At 44.8% G+C, this 16,017-nt stretch overlaps 1 protein-coding gene across 7 annotated transcripts in view; it reads left to right on the top strand.

The window, feature by feature from the left end:
* Nucleotides 1–16,017, top strand: part of Spf45 (splicing factor 45) — a 207,228-nt gene that overhangs the window by 144,959 nt on the left and 46,252 nt on the right. For all 7 annotated transcript variants that reach the window (XM_068353523.1, XM_068353522.1, XM_068353524.1 and 4 more), the window contains exon 8: nucleotides 3,398–3,622. In XM_068353523.1, coding sequence (XP_068209624.1) covers nucleotides 3,398–3,622 — 225 coding nt within the window. The remainder of the gene's footprint in view (nucleotides 1–3,397; nucleotides 3,623–16,017) is intronic.

Genomic DNA, 16,017 nt, shown 5'->3' with positions numbered 1-16,017 from the left:
TGTCAGTGTCCCTTGCCTCTGTCATTCATGAGTGGCTTTTAAAACTATAAACAGGCTGTCAGACCTGAGGACTTCATGATAACACTGGATCTGAAGGACTCTTACTTCTAGATCCCTATTCATCCATTATCAAGGATATACAGTACCTAAGACTTGTCCTAAACAACAAGATATACTATTGAAAGGTGTTGTGTTTTTGCCTCTCCACAGCACCTCAGGTATTCATGTGGGCCTTCTCCCTGTTGTCCACCTGGACACACAAGAACGGCATTTGTTATCTAGATAACTAGCTGATTGTCTCAGATAGAGATCCTTATCCTCCACCGAGATAAACTTCTCAAGTTTTGCCTCAATCTGGGGAATGCGGTAAATCACGAAAAGTCCTCTCTGCAACCTTCTCAAGATCTGGATGAAAATTGACATGAAACTAGGCTAAATCTTTCCTTCCACAAACATAATAGAGAGACTGAAACAGGCAGCTTACCCATTTCGGTTGCAAATGAATTACCAGCTCATCGGTGGCCAAGGTTGCTGGGTCACCTGTTCTCCTTGGAATAACTGGTTCTCAACAGCTATTTTTGCATCCTATCTCTCTAGTAGCTGCTAAAGACATTCTGGTCTCGACCCAAAGACCCTCTGAACCTCCTGGTTTTGATAGTCTGAGTAAAAGGGAGACAGCTGGTTGGTGTCAGATGCCAACCTGCTGAAGGGAGTAGACCTTTTCTCTCCTCCCCCAGAAATGATGCTCTTCATGGATGCGTCAAAATAAGGGTGGGTGGCTCACCTGTTGCCCCACATGGCCTTTGGGCTTTGGTCCAAGTCCGAGTAACAGGGCCACATAAACCTCATAGAGATGAGGGCAGCCTTATTAGCCCTCAAGCAATTCCATCAGCTCCTTTCAGGATACTACATGGTACTGATGAGTGATAGCACCACTGTTGTGGCTTAGATAAACAAACAAGGAGTTGCTTTTTCCCAGACCCTCTGTCCTATAGCTATGGAAATAATGGGATTGATGGAAGACAACTCTGTATCCCTATCAGCCTACTTAATCTTGTGCAAGAGAAATATTCTGGCAGACAATCTGAGTAGGAAGACTCAGATAGTTGGCTCCAAGTGGTCCTTGAAACATCAGATGGCCAACAAAGTCTTGACTTTGTGAGGTTTGCCAATGATAGATCTGTGTGCGACGTCCCTTAAGTGGAAACTTCTGGTGTAATGCTCGCCAGTACCAGATCCCCAAGCCATCTGGCAGGATGCCTTCCAACATCAGTGGGACAACATGGACGTCTATGCGTTCCCCTCTTCTGCCTAGTAAGGAGGCTTCTGAGCAAGGTAAGGGCATCGCAAGATCTCTCGATGATCCTAATACTGTAGCTCCGATGTGGCAGCATGGAGAGTGGTTCCCAGACCTACTACAGCTGCTCACAGAAATACTGAGACAACCACATGCAGAGATATTCCACAGGGCTGTATCTTTGCTACAACTTCAAGCCTGGAGGTTATTCTGCAACTCTACTCGGCAGGAAGCTTTTCTCAACCAGTTGCGAAAAACATATCAGGATACCGCCGGGAGTTGTCTTCCACCGTTTACCAGGCAAAGTGTTCTATCTTTTGTGGTTGGTGTCTTGGCAGGGATATCGCTCCTCTTAGTGTCACTAATCCCAGTGATAGCGGAGTTGTTATTGTACCTCGGGGAGAAAAGTTTCTGCTCAGTCTCAGCTTTGAAGGGTTACTGCTTATCCTTGAGCCTCACTTTTAGATTGAGTGGAATTAACATTTCATGCTTGGAATTGTCTTTCCTCAAACAAAATTTTTGAGTGCATTTGCCCTCAATCGGAAGTCAGTTCTCCTCCTAGTTCGTGTACAATGAACCCTAAAAGGAGCACCTTACGAACCGCTTCATCAGACTGACGACCATTAAGATGGTTTTCCTTTTAACCCTAACCTTTGCCAAGAGAGTTAGCGAGCTACGTGGTCTGTCTTTCGATGTCGCCCATTCAAGGTGATGGGGTCAGGTGATACCTAACTTCGTCCTCGAGTTTGTAGCTAAGATTCAAAATCTTGCTGTAGCGGATCCTAGATTTGGAGCCTTCCAGGTTGATAGTCTCCGTTCCATATCTAATGATCCAGATCAGCTGTTACTGTGAGGGCGCTGAGGAAGTATCTCAAGTGAATGGCAAGAGCTCACTCACATATCAACAGACTGTTTGTCAGTATAAGCAAGGTCAAGACGAGGAGGATTACCAAGAACATATTCTCTGCCTGGATTAAACAGGTGATTGAACAAGCCCTAAAACCAGACTCCACTCCTCTTGGCTGTAGACCCATAGGTCATGACATCAGGGGCATTAGCACATCCCTGCCATTCAAAGAGAACTACCGTATTCTGTGGTGCAGGTCTTACAAGCGGGTGTGTGGAAACCCCAAACAACCTTCGTGGCTCATTACTTGCAAGATGTAACCCACAGGAACCTGAACACCTTTTCAATAGGTCCTGTGGTGGCTGCACAAAATGTGGTTAGGAACACCTCAGCTCCCTTGTATTACAAGTAGCAGTCAGTTGAGGGCAGATGTTACACGGTACTTAGCCTAGAATCAATGTGCAAGTGACGGCCTCTTCGTTCTTCATTCTCCCCTCACTTGGGGTTTCAGCATCCTAGGAACCCTGTAAGCTGACCTCATCTGACTGCAGGTGGGTACCATAGTTCCTTGTGTAACCTAATATATTTGTACACCACAGTACAGTATATATATAATTATGTCCCCGAGTCGGGCAATGTCAAGGTTAAGTGAGGGGCTTTGCTCCAATGTTACCCTTACCTGGTCAAGTCACAATGCTTAGTTTGTGCACTATCATAGGGTTGCTCAGGCCGTTATTTCTCTTACACATTTTGAAAGTTAGGGAGGTCAGAAACCAACCGGGTTGTTGAGGACTTCCACTCACCTAATGGTGAGTCTCCACTGTAAAGAGTGAAAGGGTTTGTATAAGATGCCAGAACAAATGGCACCTGATACAACCTATGACACCATCGCCTATTCCCCTAGAAAGTCCTGACTGTACAGTAAAAAAAAAAAAAAGTGACGTCATTTTACTAGTGCTGGTGGGAGCAGAATGGCCGGTCTACCCCCTGCTGACTAGCAGTGGGTATTTATAGCTCGCTAAAAAGTTTTTTGGCTAGTTTTCTGCATTCATTGAAATAAAATGCCCTGTAAAGAGCTCAAGGTTTATGTAGTTAGGAGAAATACATATTTCCAGATTTTTCATATTCCCTATAACATAGTTTTTCATATCTAGGTAAAGAAATTTTAATCATACACTCAGCTGTACAGTATAGTACTTTGGATCCCTGATAAATAACAATATTATTAATCAGTATTGCTTTCTACTTTGCAGGAAGGACAAGGGTTAGGGAAAAGTGAGCAAGGTATTGTGAGAGCACTAGAGGTAGAAAAGACAAGTAAAAGAGGAGGAAGAATTGTTTTGGAGTCTGAAGAATCTGGGCCTTCACCCCCAATGCCTCCACCATTAGCACCTCCTCCACGAACTCCGCAGTCAGATAAGCCAGAGGCAAAAATTGCACATATATTACGCAATCCTTCAAAGGTTGCGCTTTTGCGGGTAATAGAAATAACTTTTTCATATCGTTCTCATTTCATAAATTGTCTTATTTTATATTCCAATTACAGTACAGTACTTGTATTACATTTTCTACTTAATGGAACATTTAATACAATATTTCCATTAAATATATTTTTGAAATATAATTTTTGGGTTAGGTGCTATGTAATTCCCAGAGGCTTCCATGTAAAGGCTAGAGCAGAGAGTCCAATATGACACAATGTACCAAAGAAATATTGCCTTCCCTACCCAATGGCCAGCTTATCAATGTGCAAGACTTTAACTCAATGTGTTAAAGGAGATTCAAAAGTTCAGGCTGTATCGAACCTGTCACTACACCTTCAATGATGATTCACCCTTTAAGAACTGTTATTAACACTGAAGGCAATGCTTTTTAATTTTTTTTTTTTTTTGGCAACCATCTTTTCTTCAGTCGAGAAACTAGGACAAATTATTTTGCACTCCAATTTGTAACGATTTGTCAAGACTTCTACATCAGCTTCAAAGTTAAGTACGTGTACAGTTGATTAAGTTCCAAATTTATTATTTACCCAATTCTAGTGCTAGGTGATGTAGTAATAATATATGCAATGCTATTTCTATTAATTTGTTTAGGCAATGAAGGACAGCCATTTCTTCCAGTGAAAAATTATTTGAATTATTATTTTTTATTTACCTAGTTTCAATTTAGTTTCGTACAAATACAGTATCCATGAAAGCCCTGTCCCTACAGGCAGAGGTGAAGAGATATTGGAGAAGAATGAGCTCAAAGTTGTTCGAGACAAGTCTATGGGCTTCTACAGTCAACTTTTTCTGTTTGAAAAGTTGACTTGGGGCAAGAGACCGGTCATCAACCTCTCTCCACTGAACAAGTTTGTTCGTCAAACAAAGTTCAGGATAGAGACAGTATTGTCTGTGCTGTCTTCAGTCAGAGAGAGAGACTTCAAGCTATCGATGGACCTGAAGGATGCGAACTTTGAAGTGCCTGTTCATCAAACCTCTCAAAAGTACCTCCATTTTTTCTCCGTCTATGGTATGGTGTACAAGTACAAGACTACTTCGGACTGTGTACAGCTGCACAGGTGTTCACCTTGGTAGCTGCTGGGGCCCTGACACAAGGTTTACGTCTCCTGATGTATCTCAATGATTGGTTGATTCTGGCCTCTTCAAAGAAGCAGTTGCTTCAGGATCAAGATTAAGTTCTTGCGTTTTGCCATGATCTGGGGATTGTGGTAAATTGGGAGAAATGGAATTAATACCTAAGCAGAGGTTGAAGTACCTGGGCATGCTGGTTGACGCGGCAGCAGCGAGAGACTTTCCTATAGATCGCATCAGCAAGCTCAGGGAGGTTGAACAATCTTTTCTGTCCAAGACAGCAATCCAAGCTCAGTGCTGGCAATGTCTTCTAGGTCATCTTTCCTCAGAGAAGCTTGTTCCTCATGGGCATCTCCACCAGAGATTCCTTCAATGGTGTGTGAAAGATCACTGACCTTTTCCAGTGGAACGAGAAGCTCTTGCCTGGTGGCTCGACATGGAAAACCTCACCAAGAGAGTCCCACTTGACTCGCTACCTCCGGACATGCTTTTGTTCTCGGACACATTGAAGGAGGGTTGGGAAGCACGCCTGAGTGACGTGATCATCTTACGGGTGTGGATAATGAAAGAAAGGCATCTGCACATTGTCCTTGAGATGCAAGCAGGTTGGCAGTATTCTAAGAACAATTAAGGAGATAGTCAGTAGTGTTGGTAAATGACAACATCACCATAGTAGCCTACAACAAGAAGAAAGAAGGCATGGTCTCACGCCCACATTGCAAGCTGACGAAGTGGTTGCACATCTTAACGGCATTTTACACCACGGAGTTGTCAGAAAAGTACATACTAGGCGAGAGTGATGTGCCAGTAGGTACACTTAGTTGCCAGAACCAGATTGTAGCAGCAGAGTAGTCCTTACATTGCCTGGTAGCAGAAAGGCTTCTTGCCCTGTGGTGCTCTCTGGGAATCGACCTGTTCACCACATAGCTGAACAGGAAGCTTCTCTGTTCTAGACCCTTGGACTGTTTGAAAATGCCCTCCAACACCCATGGGATCACCTGGAAGTGTATGACTTTCTGCCGTTCAGCCTGATCTGGTCAGTAGTCAACAGAGTGGTGGTTATGCCAGGAATCAGGATAATCCTGGTGGCTCCCAGATGGCCTTATGCTGAGTGGTATCCCAATCTGCTTGCTCTTCTTGCAAGGTCCCGATAGAACTACCCCTGTGACCCACACTTCCATGCCGTGGAATCGTTAGTACTTTACAGGTGGAGATTATCCAGAATATCCTCTGAGCAAAAGGCTTTTCGTGAAGCACTGCACAGCAGATGTCGGGGTATCTCCAGAGGTCCTCTACAGCCTTCTACCAAACTAAGTGGGCTACCTTCTGCGATTGGTGTCGTAGAAGGGTATTACTCTAGTCGAAGCAACTCTAGCACAGATCTTGGATTTCCTCTGTTTCCTTCACCGGGAGAAGTATCTCTCAGTCACGCGTGTCAAAGGCTACCTCTTGGCTTTGATCATGGTCTTCTGATTGAAAGACTTAAATCTCTCTTGAGAGTTAACTGTACTCGTAAGAAGCTTTGAACAGTCTTGCCAACTCTGGGACCTCAGGCCCCTGGATTAGGATGTAGTTTTGGACCTCAAGGCTCTTATGCATACCCTGCTCAAGCCTTTGAAGAGTGTCGCTAGACAGAGATCTGACTCTCGAGTGTTTTTCTGCTACCTTTAGCATTGGTGAAAAGAATTGGCTATTGGCTAGTTTGACAGTCTAACTTATGCTGTCATCCACACTACTGGGATGAGGGAGATCTCCTTTAGTTTTGTGCCAAACTTCGTGGCCAAGATTCGGAACCCGGCGGCACAGAATATGAGGTTTGAGTCCTTCTTCATATCTTCCCTTTGGGAGGTATCTGGTGGCAATCGAGAGGAGATGCTCTTGTTTACTTTGGGGGCGATTTACTGCTGTCTGAAAATTATCCAACACCTCAGGCCTTATTGTCTGAGGCTTTTCATTACCACTGGAAGATCCAGTAAAGAGGTTTCAATGAAAATGGTCTCTTTCTGGCTTTGTGAGACAATCCATAATGCTTGTCAATCAAGTCACCAGCCAGGACGAGATCTTACGAGGTCAGTGGTATTGGCCCCACCCTTGCTTTCACGAGGAACTTGTTAGTGGGCCAAGTGTATAAGGTTGGTCTCATGCAAGTCCTTTTTCTCGTGGAAGTGTACCCACAAGTCCCTTGATACCTTTGTGCTTTGACCTGTGAAAGCTGCTCAAGCTATTGTGTAATCAGCCCAGCTCCCACATGGGACCAAGGTGTATCTCGTTTATGGGCACACTTTTCTTTTATATTTCTCTTCCTCTTGTTTTGTTAAAGTTTTTATAGTTTATATAGGAAATATTTTTAAATGTTACTGTTCTTAAAATATTTTATCCTTGTTTCCTTTCCTCGCTGGGCTATATCCTTGTTGGTGCCCCTGGTCTTATAGCATCCTGCTTTTTCAACTAGGGTTGTAGCTTAGCAAGTAGTAATAATAATAATAATGTGTAGATGTAAGTCTGGAATTAAAGATAGTATAACTGGCCCTTCTCTTTCATTCTTCTGTCCCCCCCTTCCCTTGGAGACAAAGCGGTTGAAACGTTACAAGATGATCTGACCAGATGCTGGTAAGATACACTTCAAAGTGCCATTCTTTAATTCTAAGGAAATAACCCTCTCCATCCTCCTGTAACAAGGAGGTTGTTGGGTTTTATACCAACCCATAAATTATAATATACTTGGTATCTGACTCTTGACTGACATCCCCTTCATTGGAAAGGATTCTCCAGTGGCAATCAAGTACAGGTTTCATGAACAACCTAGGATCTAGGATCTATTAGTCTTTCATCCATAATGATAGATAATTGAGTGACTAGTCCTTGCTTTAAGCCAATGCACCTTGGATATTGATCACTAACAGGGAAGAAGTTGAACCCTCCAGTTTAGTTCCAAGAGGCTTCCAGCCCACCAAGCAATGAGTCTCCCTAATTAATGGACGAGTGTTTGCATGCCGCATTGGAACAAATCACAAATTGTAAAAGTAATTTGTGTTTTCCTAGCCATACAAACCTTAGTTCTTTAATAAAATTTCCTTCCCAACCACCCCTCTCAACCCTGAGCCGAAAGATCAAAAGGAAAATTTTGTCAAGATCTGGGGGTCATGGTACATTTTGAAAAGTCCTTTCTACAACCAATGCAAAATCTGGTCTATCTGTGGATGAACATCGATACGAATCTAAGCAAATTCTTTCCGTCCTTAACAAGGACAGAGAGAATGAAACAAGACGAATTGCCAGCTCATCATTGGCAGAAACTCTTGGGACTTCTCGCCTCTTTGGAGGGTCTGGTCCCCAACAGTCATTTCTGCACTTGAACTCTACAGTGACAGCTGAAGACATTGTGGTCTCAGCACAAAGACCCTCCAGATCTTCTGGTACCTGTAGGGTCAAAGCAGAAGAGAGACCTACAGTGGTGGATATCAGGTACCAACCTACTAAGAGGAATAGACCTTCTCTCTCCTCTCCCAGAATTGATGCTCTTCATAGATGCATCAAAAGAAGGGTGGGTGCTCACCTGTTGCAGCACATCGCCTCCAGATTGTGGCTGAAGCTGAGCACCACTACCACATAAACCTCCTAGAAATGAGAGCAGCCTTTCTAGCTTTCAAACACTTCCAACAGCTCCTTTCAGGGTACTCTGTTGTATTGATAGGCGACAACACTGCAATGGTGGCCTACGTAAACAAGCAAGGAGGTACTTTTTCACAGCTCCTCTCCCATCTGGCTGTGGAGATGATCAGATGGAGGAAATACAAGTTGGTGATCTTCTCAGCCTGTTTCATCCCAGACAAGAGTAACATTTTGACAGACAAACTGAGCAGAAAGACTTAGATAATGGCACAGAGTGGTCTTTGAATCGACAGATAGCCAACTAAGTCTTGACTTTGTGGGGTTTGCTGACAATACATATATTCGTGATGTTTCTCAAACAGGAAATCCCAGTACCAGATCCCCAAGCACTCTGGCACGACACTTTTCAACACCTGTGGGACAACCCAGACATCTATGTATTCTCCCCCCCCCCCCTTCTGCCTAGTAAAGAGATTTCTGAACAAAGTTTGGTCATTGCAAAACCTATCGATGACCTTAATAGCTCCGATGGGGCATCATGCAGAATGGTTTCCAGACCTTCTAGATCTGCTCACAGAGGCACCCAGGGAACACACTCCACTTCCCGAGCTACTCAAACAACCACATGTTCATGTTTTCCATAGAGCGCTAGCTTTGCTACGTCCTTACTGCACGAGGATTTTTGCTACCAGTTGCTAGAAAAATGGCTAGATACCTCTTGAGAGTCATCTATCGCTGTCTACCAAGCGAAGTGGACTATTTTCTGTGGTTGGTGTTTTGGAAGGGGCATCCGTCCTCTCCGTGCCACTATTCCAACAATAATGGAGTTCTTTCTTGTTAATCCCCAGGGAAGAAAAACTGTTCAGTGTTGGCGGTGAAAGGCTATCACTCGCCCTTAAACCTTGCCTTTAAACTAAATGAAGTTGTTTCCTCCTTAACAGAATTATCCCTCATACGTAGTTTCAAGTTGTCTTGCCCTCAATCAGAAGTCAATCCACCTCCGTGGACTGTAGTACAAGCATTGGAATCCTTGAAAAGGGCACCTTATGAACCTCTTTGTCGGTCTTCAAATTGTGACCTGACTCTAAAGACGGTTTTCCTCTCAGATCTGGCGTCTGCCCAAAGAGTCGGCGAGCTACATGGTCTGTCCTATGATGTCACCCATTCAAAGGGATGGGGGCAAGTGACACTCAACCTCATCCCTGAGTTTATTGCTAAGACTCAAAATCTGGCTGTAGCGGATCCTAAATTCAGGTCTTTCCGGATTGAGAGTCTCCGTACTGTAACAAATGACCCAGATCAACTGCTATTATGCCCTGTAAGGGTGCTGAGGAAATAGCTTAAGCGAACTGCTCAAGCTCGACCACAGATCAATAATTTGTTTGTCAGAGCAGGGTAGAGTCAAGAGAAGGGTTACAAGGAACTCTTATCTTCCTGGATCAGGGAAGTCATCGAACAAACCCTCCAAGCGGACTTACCCCCTCTTGACCGTAAACCTAAAGCTCATGACGTCAGGGGTATTAGCACATCCTTGGTGTTCATTAAGAACTTCAATGTGTCGCAGTTCTTAAAGGTGAGCATCTGGAAACATGTCTACTTTCACTGCCCTTTACCTGCAAGAAGTAACCCACAGGAGCCTTGATACATTCTCTATAAGTCCTGTGGTGGCTGCACAAAACATGATCAATAACACTCGGCTCCCTCATAGGATGGGTAGCAGTGGGTTGAAGGCAGATCCCAGTTGCAAGTCTAGCATGAATGTGCGTATGACTGGCATTTTTGTCCTTCCTTCTCCCCTCTCTTAGGGCTTGAGCAAGTTGAGGAACTCTGCAAGTTGGCCTCTTCTGACTGTTGGTGGGTATTATCGTCCCTTTTGCATCCTAACATATGCATGTTTATTGTTACGTCCCCGATCTCCTAATGAGGTGAGAATCGGGTAATGTCCAGGTAAGTAAGCATAGCTCCATGTTAGGCATTACCTTGGCAAGTCACATTGCTTAGTTTTCACACCTTTGCACAATTGCTCAGGCCATTATCTTTCTTTTGGAGTTGCAAAGTGATAGGATGTGCTCTTCCACAGCTCATACAAAGTATAAGTGTCACACCCCAGGTCAGGACCAGCCAGTTGATCGTGGATATCCACCCACCTAAGAATGAGTCCCCATAGTAAAGAGCTGAAAGGTTTGTATTTGATGCCAGAGTAAATGACAAATTTGGAAATAATTTGTATTTTTCCTAACCATACAAACCTGAAGCTCTTTACACATACTGGCCCACCATCATCTACCCTCAGAAGTCTTGCAAGTGGCTTGTGTGAGCTGGGTAGTGGGTCAACCTCCCGCTACCCCTGCTAACCAGGAGAGGGAAGTAACACCTCACTAAGAGTTTTATAGCTAGTTTCTGCTGTCTCCAAAATATATCTCCATACTAAAGAGCTTCTGATTTGTATGGTTAGATAAAAACAGAAATTACAGTATTTCCAAATTCGTCATTTTTCTCTTGGCGCTAGCCTTGGTGATATTTCCCATGTTGTATTTCATTCTGAAGGTTGGAGAAAGATCTCTTTTACCTTCTTCCCAGAGTTCATGGCTAAAACCCAGAACCACGCCATTGAGGACTCCAGGTCGATTCTTTTTCCATATTTTCTCTTTGGGACGGGACCAACAGCCCGGATGATTATCTTCTTTGACCTATGAGGGTGCTTAGATGCTAACTAAAGGTTTCAAAGAACACCATTTCCTTCTGTCTTTATGAAACCATCAAAAGGGCATATCTCCAAGCAGAGAAACCTAATTAGTTTTAGTACAAGCCCATGAAGCCAGAGAAATTGGCTTAACGCTTGTATTTAGTAAGAACCTGTCAGTGGTATTAAATCTGGAGTCTGGAAATGTTAGACAACCTTTTTGGGCTCAAGCCATGTCGTCCTGATGGAAGGTTCCTATTAGTAGCTTTCTAAGGGATATTTGGCTACAGTGATATTCCCAGAGAATTAACCTTTAGGTCTCCAGAATTCTAACTCCTGGCGCGAATATCCTTAACATTTCTCTTAAGGATATCGCATATCAGGGGACGTATATCTTGATACGACACAGCAATCTTCACCCCGAATAGCGTTTTCGTTTTGAGGGGGAAAAGTGGCGAAAATAGAAGGTGAGCCGTAATCAAGGTTACCCTTCCTCCCGTACTATTACGAGTATCCAGATGGTGCTGTATCCAAGATGGTGCTTATTCCTATTTTCGTAGCGAATTCGCACGGTGGTTTTCCCTGTTGCTCTAACGTTTGTGTTCGATTATCTGAGGATTAATCATGCAATCTCAAACTTCTTCTGCCTCTGGAAAGTTGAGTATTTATTATTTACAGTGTATAATTTTTAGCTCCTGCTTTTACAGAGAAATTAAAATAATTTTAAGTGTTCGGAGCTTAGCCGATCACCGGAGGCGCCATGGGCGCTGTCGTTCATAACATACTGTATATGTTATTTAGTTAGCTGAACAACACTCCCGGTTGTAATAGCATGAATAAATTATGAAAGCTATTTAATTAAGATTACACTAGGAAGTTATATATTATGTCGATTGTATACATTAGAGTTTCAGCGATTTAGGTAACCGAACCTCGCCCCGCGCAAGGCTACCTAGCCTACGCGCTTCAGTTTACTTTCATACACGATATTGAATGACATTCCTAGTTGTAATAGCATTAATAAATTATGAAGCTATTTAGGCACAATTATACTTGTAAAGATATACATAATTATGCATATATCTCCTCTTCCTTATATCGATCGTATACGTTAGAGTTTTGGCGATTTAGGTAACCAAATCTCGCCTTGCACTAGGCTACCTAGCCTATGCGCTTTAGTATACTTTCATACATGTTCCCAGTTTACCCTCGAGTATCGTTTTATCAATTCATGCGGAGATAGATATCTCCTAGAATTATTATATAACTCGATACTCGTCTCTGTTGAGATTTAAGGGTAATCCCTCCTTCCCTCTGAGTGCCGCCATAGGCGACAACCCTATCTTGGTCTTACCATAGAGTAGACACTCCGTCTTAACTAGGCTAGTGTTTTCTGTCTCTTACCCTTGCTGGCGGATAGCTGGCTTTGGTTTTTCAACAGAACCTCAGAGTATTCAGTCTTTTTGTCGGCGGCCGAGCAGCAGGGTGAGTAGTCACTCCCCTGCCGGCTTTCAGCTGCCGACATAGGAGGCTACGCCTCCCTAGGCCGCACTTGAAGTGGTTGTATGATGCCGCCACCTTCTCCCCTGCGGTCTAGAAGACTAGTCCTGTTTCGGCAGACCCTAGGCTGAAGAATAGATATTCTTCTGCCACCTAGGATGGCACCGATACTAAAACTATGTTTCTCCCCTGTTGGGAGGTGGCCCTCCTCTTAACACTGTTTCGGCAGACCCTAGGCTGAAGAATAGATATTCTTCTGCCGCCTAGGATGGCGCCGATACTGAAACAGAGTTTCTCCCTTGTGTGGTAGTGGCGGCACCCTTGCCGCCTTCTTCCACACTTAATACAGGACCCTTTCTCTGCCCCTCTCTGTCCTTTAGCGATGGCCTAGTTATCGCAACCCTGTGGCCGTCGTCCCACAATCTCACTGCTTTCCGGGTAGGTTGTGGTGCCGGGCGGCCTCCTACATAAGCAGCTGTATAGTCACTCAGTCTTTCCCTTATGGACGCAAAGCTTCGGGAAAGGTTGTGCCAGCTGTGACGGCTGCCGGTGGGAGATCCCTTTTCTGTCGAGTGTTCTTCAGTCCTCTCTTGGATTGCCATCCACATCCTCGGAGCCGGCAGTGACCGGCAACGGTTTTTGTGGTTGGATGGAAGCTTGAATGATACATTCTCCCCTTCCATTTGAACCCTCATTCTGGAGGAAGGCAGTAAGATTAAGTACTTACACCCTTATTTATTGTTAACAAACGTTTGATAAGGTAGCCCTTCACTCCATGCTTTCTCTCTCTCTGTCAGCTAGTGCCGCCAGGTACTAACCCAGTCAGCGAAAGCTGTCTGTGCCGGTGCCGCCAGGTACTAATCCAGTCGGCGAAAGCCGTCTGGGCCGGTGCCGCCAGGTACTAACCTAGCCGGCGACATGCAGGCTGGGCCGTTGCCGTTAGGTACTAACCAGCCTTCATTGTGCCGCCAGTTGCTAGCCTAGCAGGCAACATGCCGGCTGAACTACAGAATATGATTATACAGTAGCCAGTATATTTGCAGTATAGATCACACTGCAGACAGAAAACTATTGTATATATTATACAATAGTTATTTTCCAACATACCCTGTGTATCCTTGCACAGTCTATTGTTGAGACCAATCATATATCGAAAGAAAAGATTACTTTCAATACACTGATAGCTAATCGGTTAACAATTTACCCCACACTATTAAAGACCTTAAGAAAGGTCAGTGTTAAGATACACTTATCTACCCCCTAGGGGTTAGAACCCTTCCCTTGGGTTTCCTGAATAGGAAGACTCTATGGCTTTAATTTTGGGGGAGGTCACAGCAATTGGCGGGACAGGAAACACAAGTATGTCTTTCCTAGTTCCTTTCTAGCTTGACTATCCTAAGCTATAATGGTTAAAATATTAATAGTAATATTTTACATATTTTTTTATCAGGTGAGATTACTGCATACTCATTTAAATTTCCTCTCTTTACAGGAGGACCTAGTGAAGTGCGAAGTCATCTTCTGCAACATCAGGAGTAAGGACTTTTGCGGCCACAAAGAGTGCAGGGCTCATGCCCCTGCACCACCACTAAAGAAGCCCTACGGTATTGGGACCCCCAAGGCTGCAACATATGCCGGGCCTTGGTTACCGAAGGTTTTGATGACCCCAAGGTCAGTGGAGTCAGGGATGCAGCACGAGGAAAGCTGCGTAGATGGGTACGTGGGTTCCAAAAGAACTCGACGGGACCGTACCTTCCTAACGAAAGGATGCGCAACTTGCTGTTCCCTAAAGCGGGTATTGAAGCTGTCATACCTCAGACACGACCCGAAATACTATGCGTCCAGATTGCCGTCGAAACGGAAGTCAGTGACGCATTACAAGGCATGGACATCCATCAAGAGGAGAGGATGTCTGAAGTGTCCTCGGACACTGAGAAGGATCTTCTCAAGGAAGATCACGAGGAGGAGTCTACATTGACTCCTGAAGAAGATGATGAAGTTGATTCGGAGTCCCTTCCGTCGGTGCTGGCTCTGGAGCCGTTACCCTCACCATCTTCCGCTCCTCCATCAGATGACATGAGACAGGCACTGGCCAATGTTCGGTACTGGTGGAGAGCATTCGCAAGCGAGGCGAAGAAAGGGAAGCGAAACTTGAAAGAGAAATCGATAGACTCTCCTCCTCCCGTGGGTCTCACAAGAGACTCAGAGTTCAAGACCTCCCAACCTGCGCCGAAACTAATCCCTGGAGATATGCGGAGTACATGCCGATCACCAACGGCAAACTCTTTATTTCGGAGAAGTTGGGAGCCGTCCCTATCGATGACATTCAGTTCTGGCCAAGCTTCAATGCTTACCCAGACTGCTTCATTCGTCTGTAGCTGGAACCAGCGTCGAAGGAAGAGACGGAACCCAAGGAGTTCATAGTATTCGACCATGACAAGGCTCAGGCTCTTTTGTCGAGTAGCCTAAAGCAGGTGGGCTACACTAATTCTAAGGTGTCTGCCCTCAGCAAGAAACATCCTACCTTTCTTGCTCCAGCTTCAATAGCCTTCCCCTTTACATCAAAGGCTCTTAAAGCCATTGTCAAGGCAAGAGAGGCAGGCAAACCTTGTCCTACACTGGATGAGTGTAGACCTTTGTCGTTAGCCCTGCCCATGGAGGATATGGATTGGAAGGAAGTCCACCTTACCTTCTCTGTTGGGAAGTTGGAGGCAGATATCGCTGGACATCAGTTCAACGAGAATCTCCCAATGCTGTCAGACTTTCTCTTGCGTAGGGAGCAAGAAACGAAAGAAAGACTAGCGGCATCTCTATCCCCACAGAATTGTTTGGAGATGTGCGCAGTCTTAAAGAGCACCCCAGATATGAACATGGTCATGGCCAAGAGGCACATGGCTACCTTGGTAAAGGACCTGTACGGCTTTATTAAAGCCAGAAGGGCATGTAGAGAGTTTGTGTTTGCTTCAGCAGCTGTAAAACACGAACCCAGGAAGCTGATAGCTTCCAACATCTGGGGTAAAGACCTCTTCCCAAATGAAGTGGTCAAGGAGGTAGTTGACAAAGCTGCCACGGAGAATAGAAACCTTCTCCAGAAGTGGGGAATGTCATCTAAAAGGAAGTCTTCTCCAGATGAGGGTCCCCAGCCTAAGAAGAAGACTAGGAGACCTAGATTACCCTCTCGGCCTGCCAAACAACAACATCCCACAGTCAGCATGACCGAGGTGGCCCAAGTGGTTGCTCAACTGCAAACCACATACCAGATGGTACCTCAGTAGCTGGTTGCCCAGTAACCAGCATTTAACCAGCATTTAACCCTACGTTTGAGAGGCAGACCACTACCTTTCCTCCCAAAGGTAGAGGCTCTAGACGGGGCTTCTCAAAACACCCCTCACGAGGTAAGGGGGTTAAGGGAGGACACGGTCAGGGAAGTAAATCCTCCGGAAAACAGAAGCAATGAGATGCTTCAGGTAGGAGGGAGGCTCCAACAATTTCAGGATCGTTGGAC

The sequence above is a fragment of the Palaemon carinicauda genome, chromosome 30, assembly GCF_036898095.1.
Source record: "Palaemon carinicauda isolate YSFRI2023 chromosome 30, ASM3689809v2, whole genome shotgun sequence".
Lineage (NCBI taxonomy): Eukaryota > Metazoa > Arthropoda > Malacostraca > Decapoda > Palaemonidae > Palaemon > Palaemon carinicauda.
This window is presented reverse-complemented; position numbering and strand designations above follow the sequence as displayed.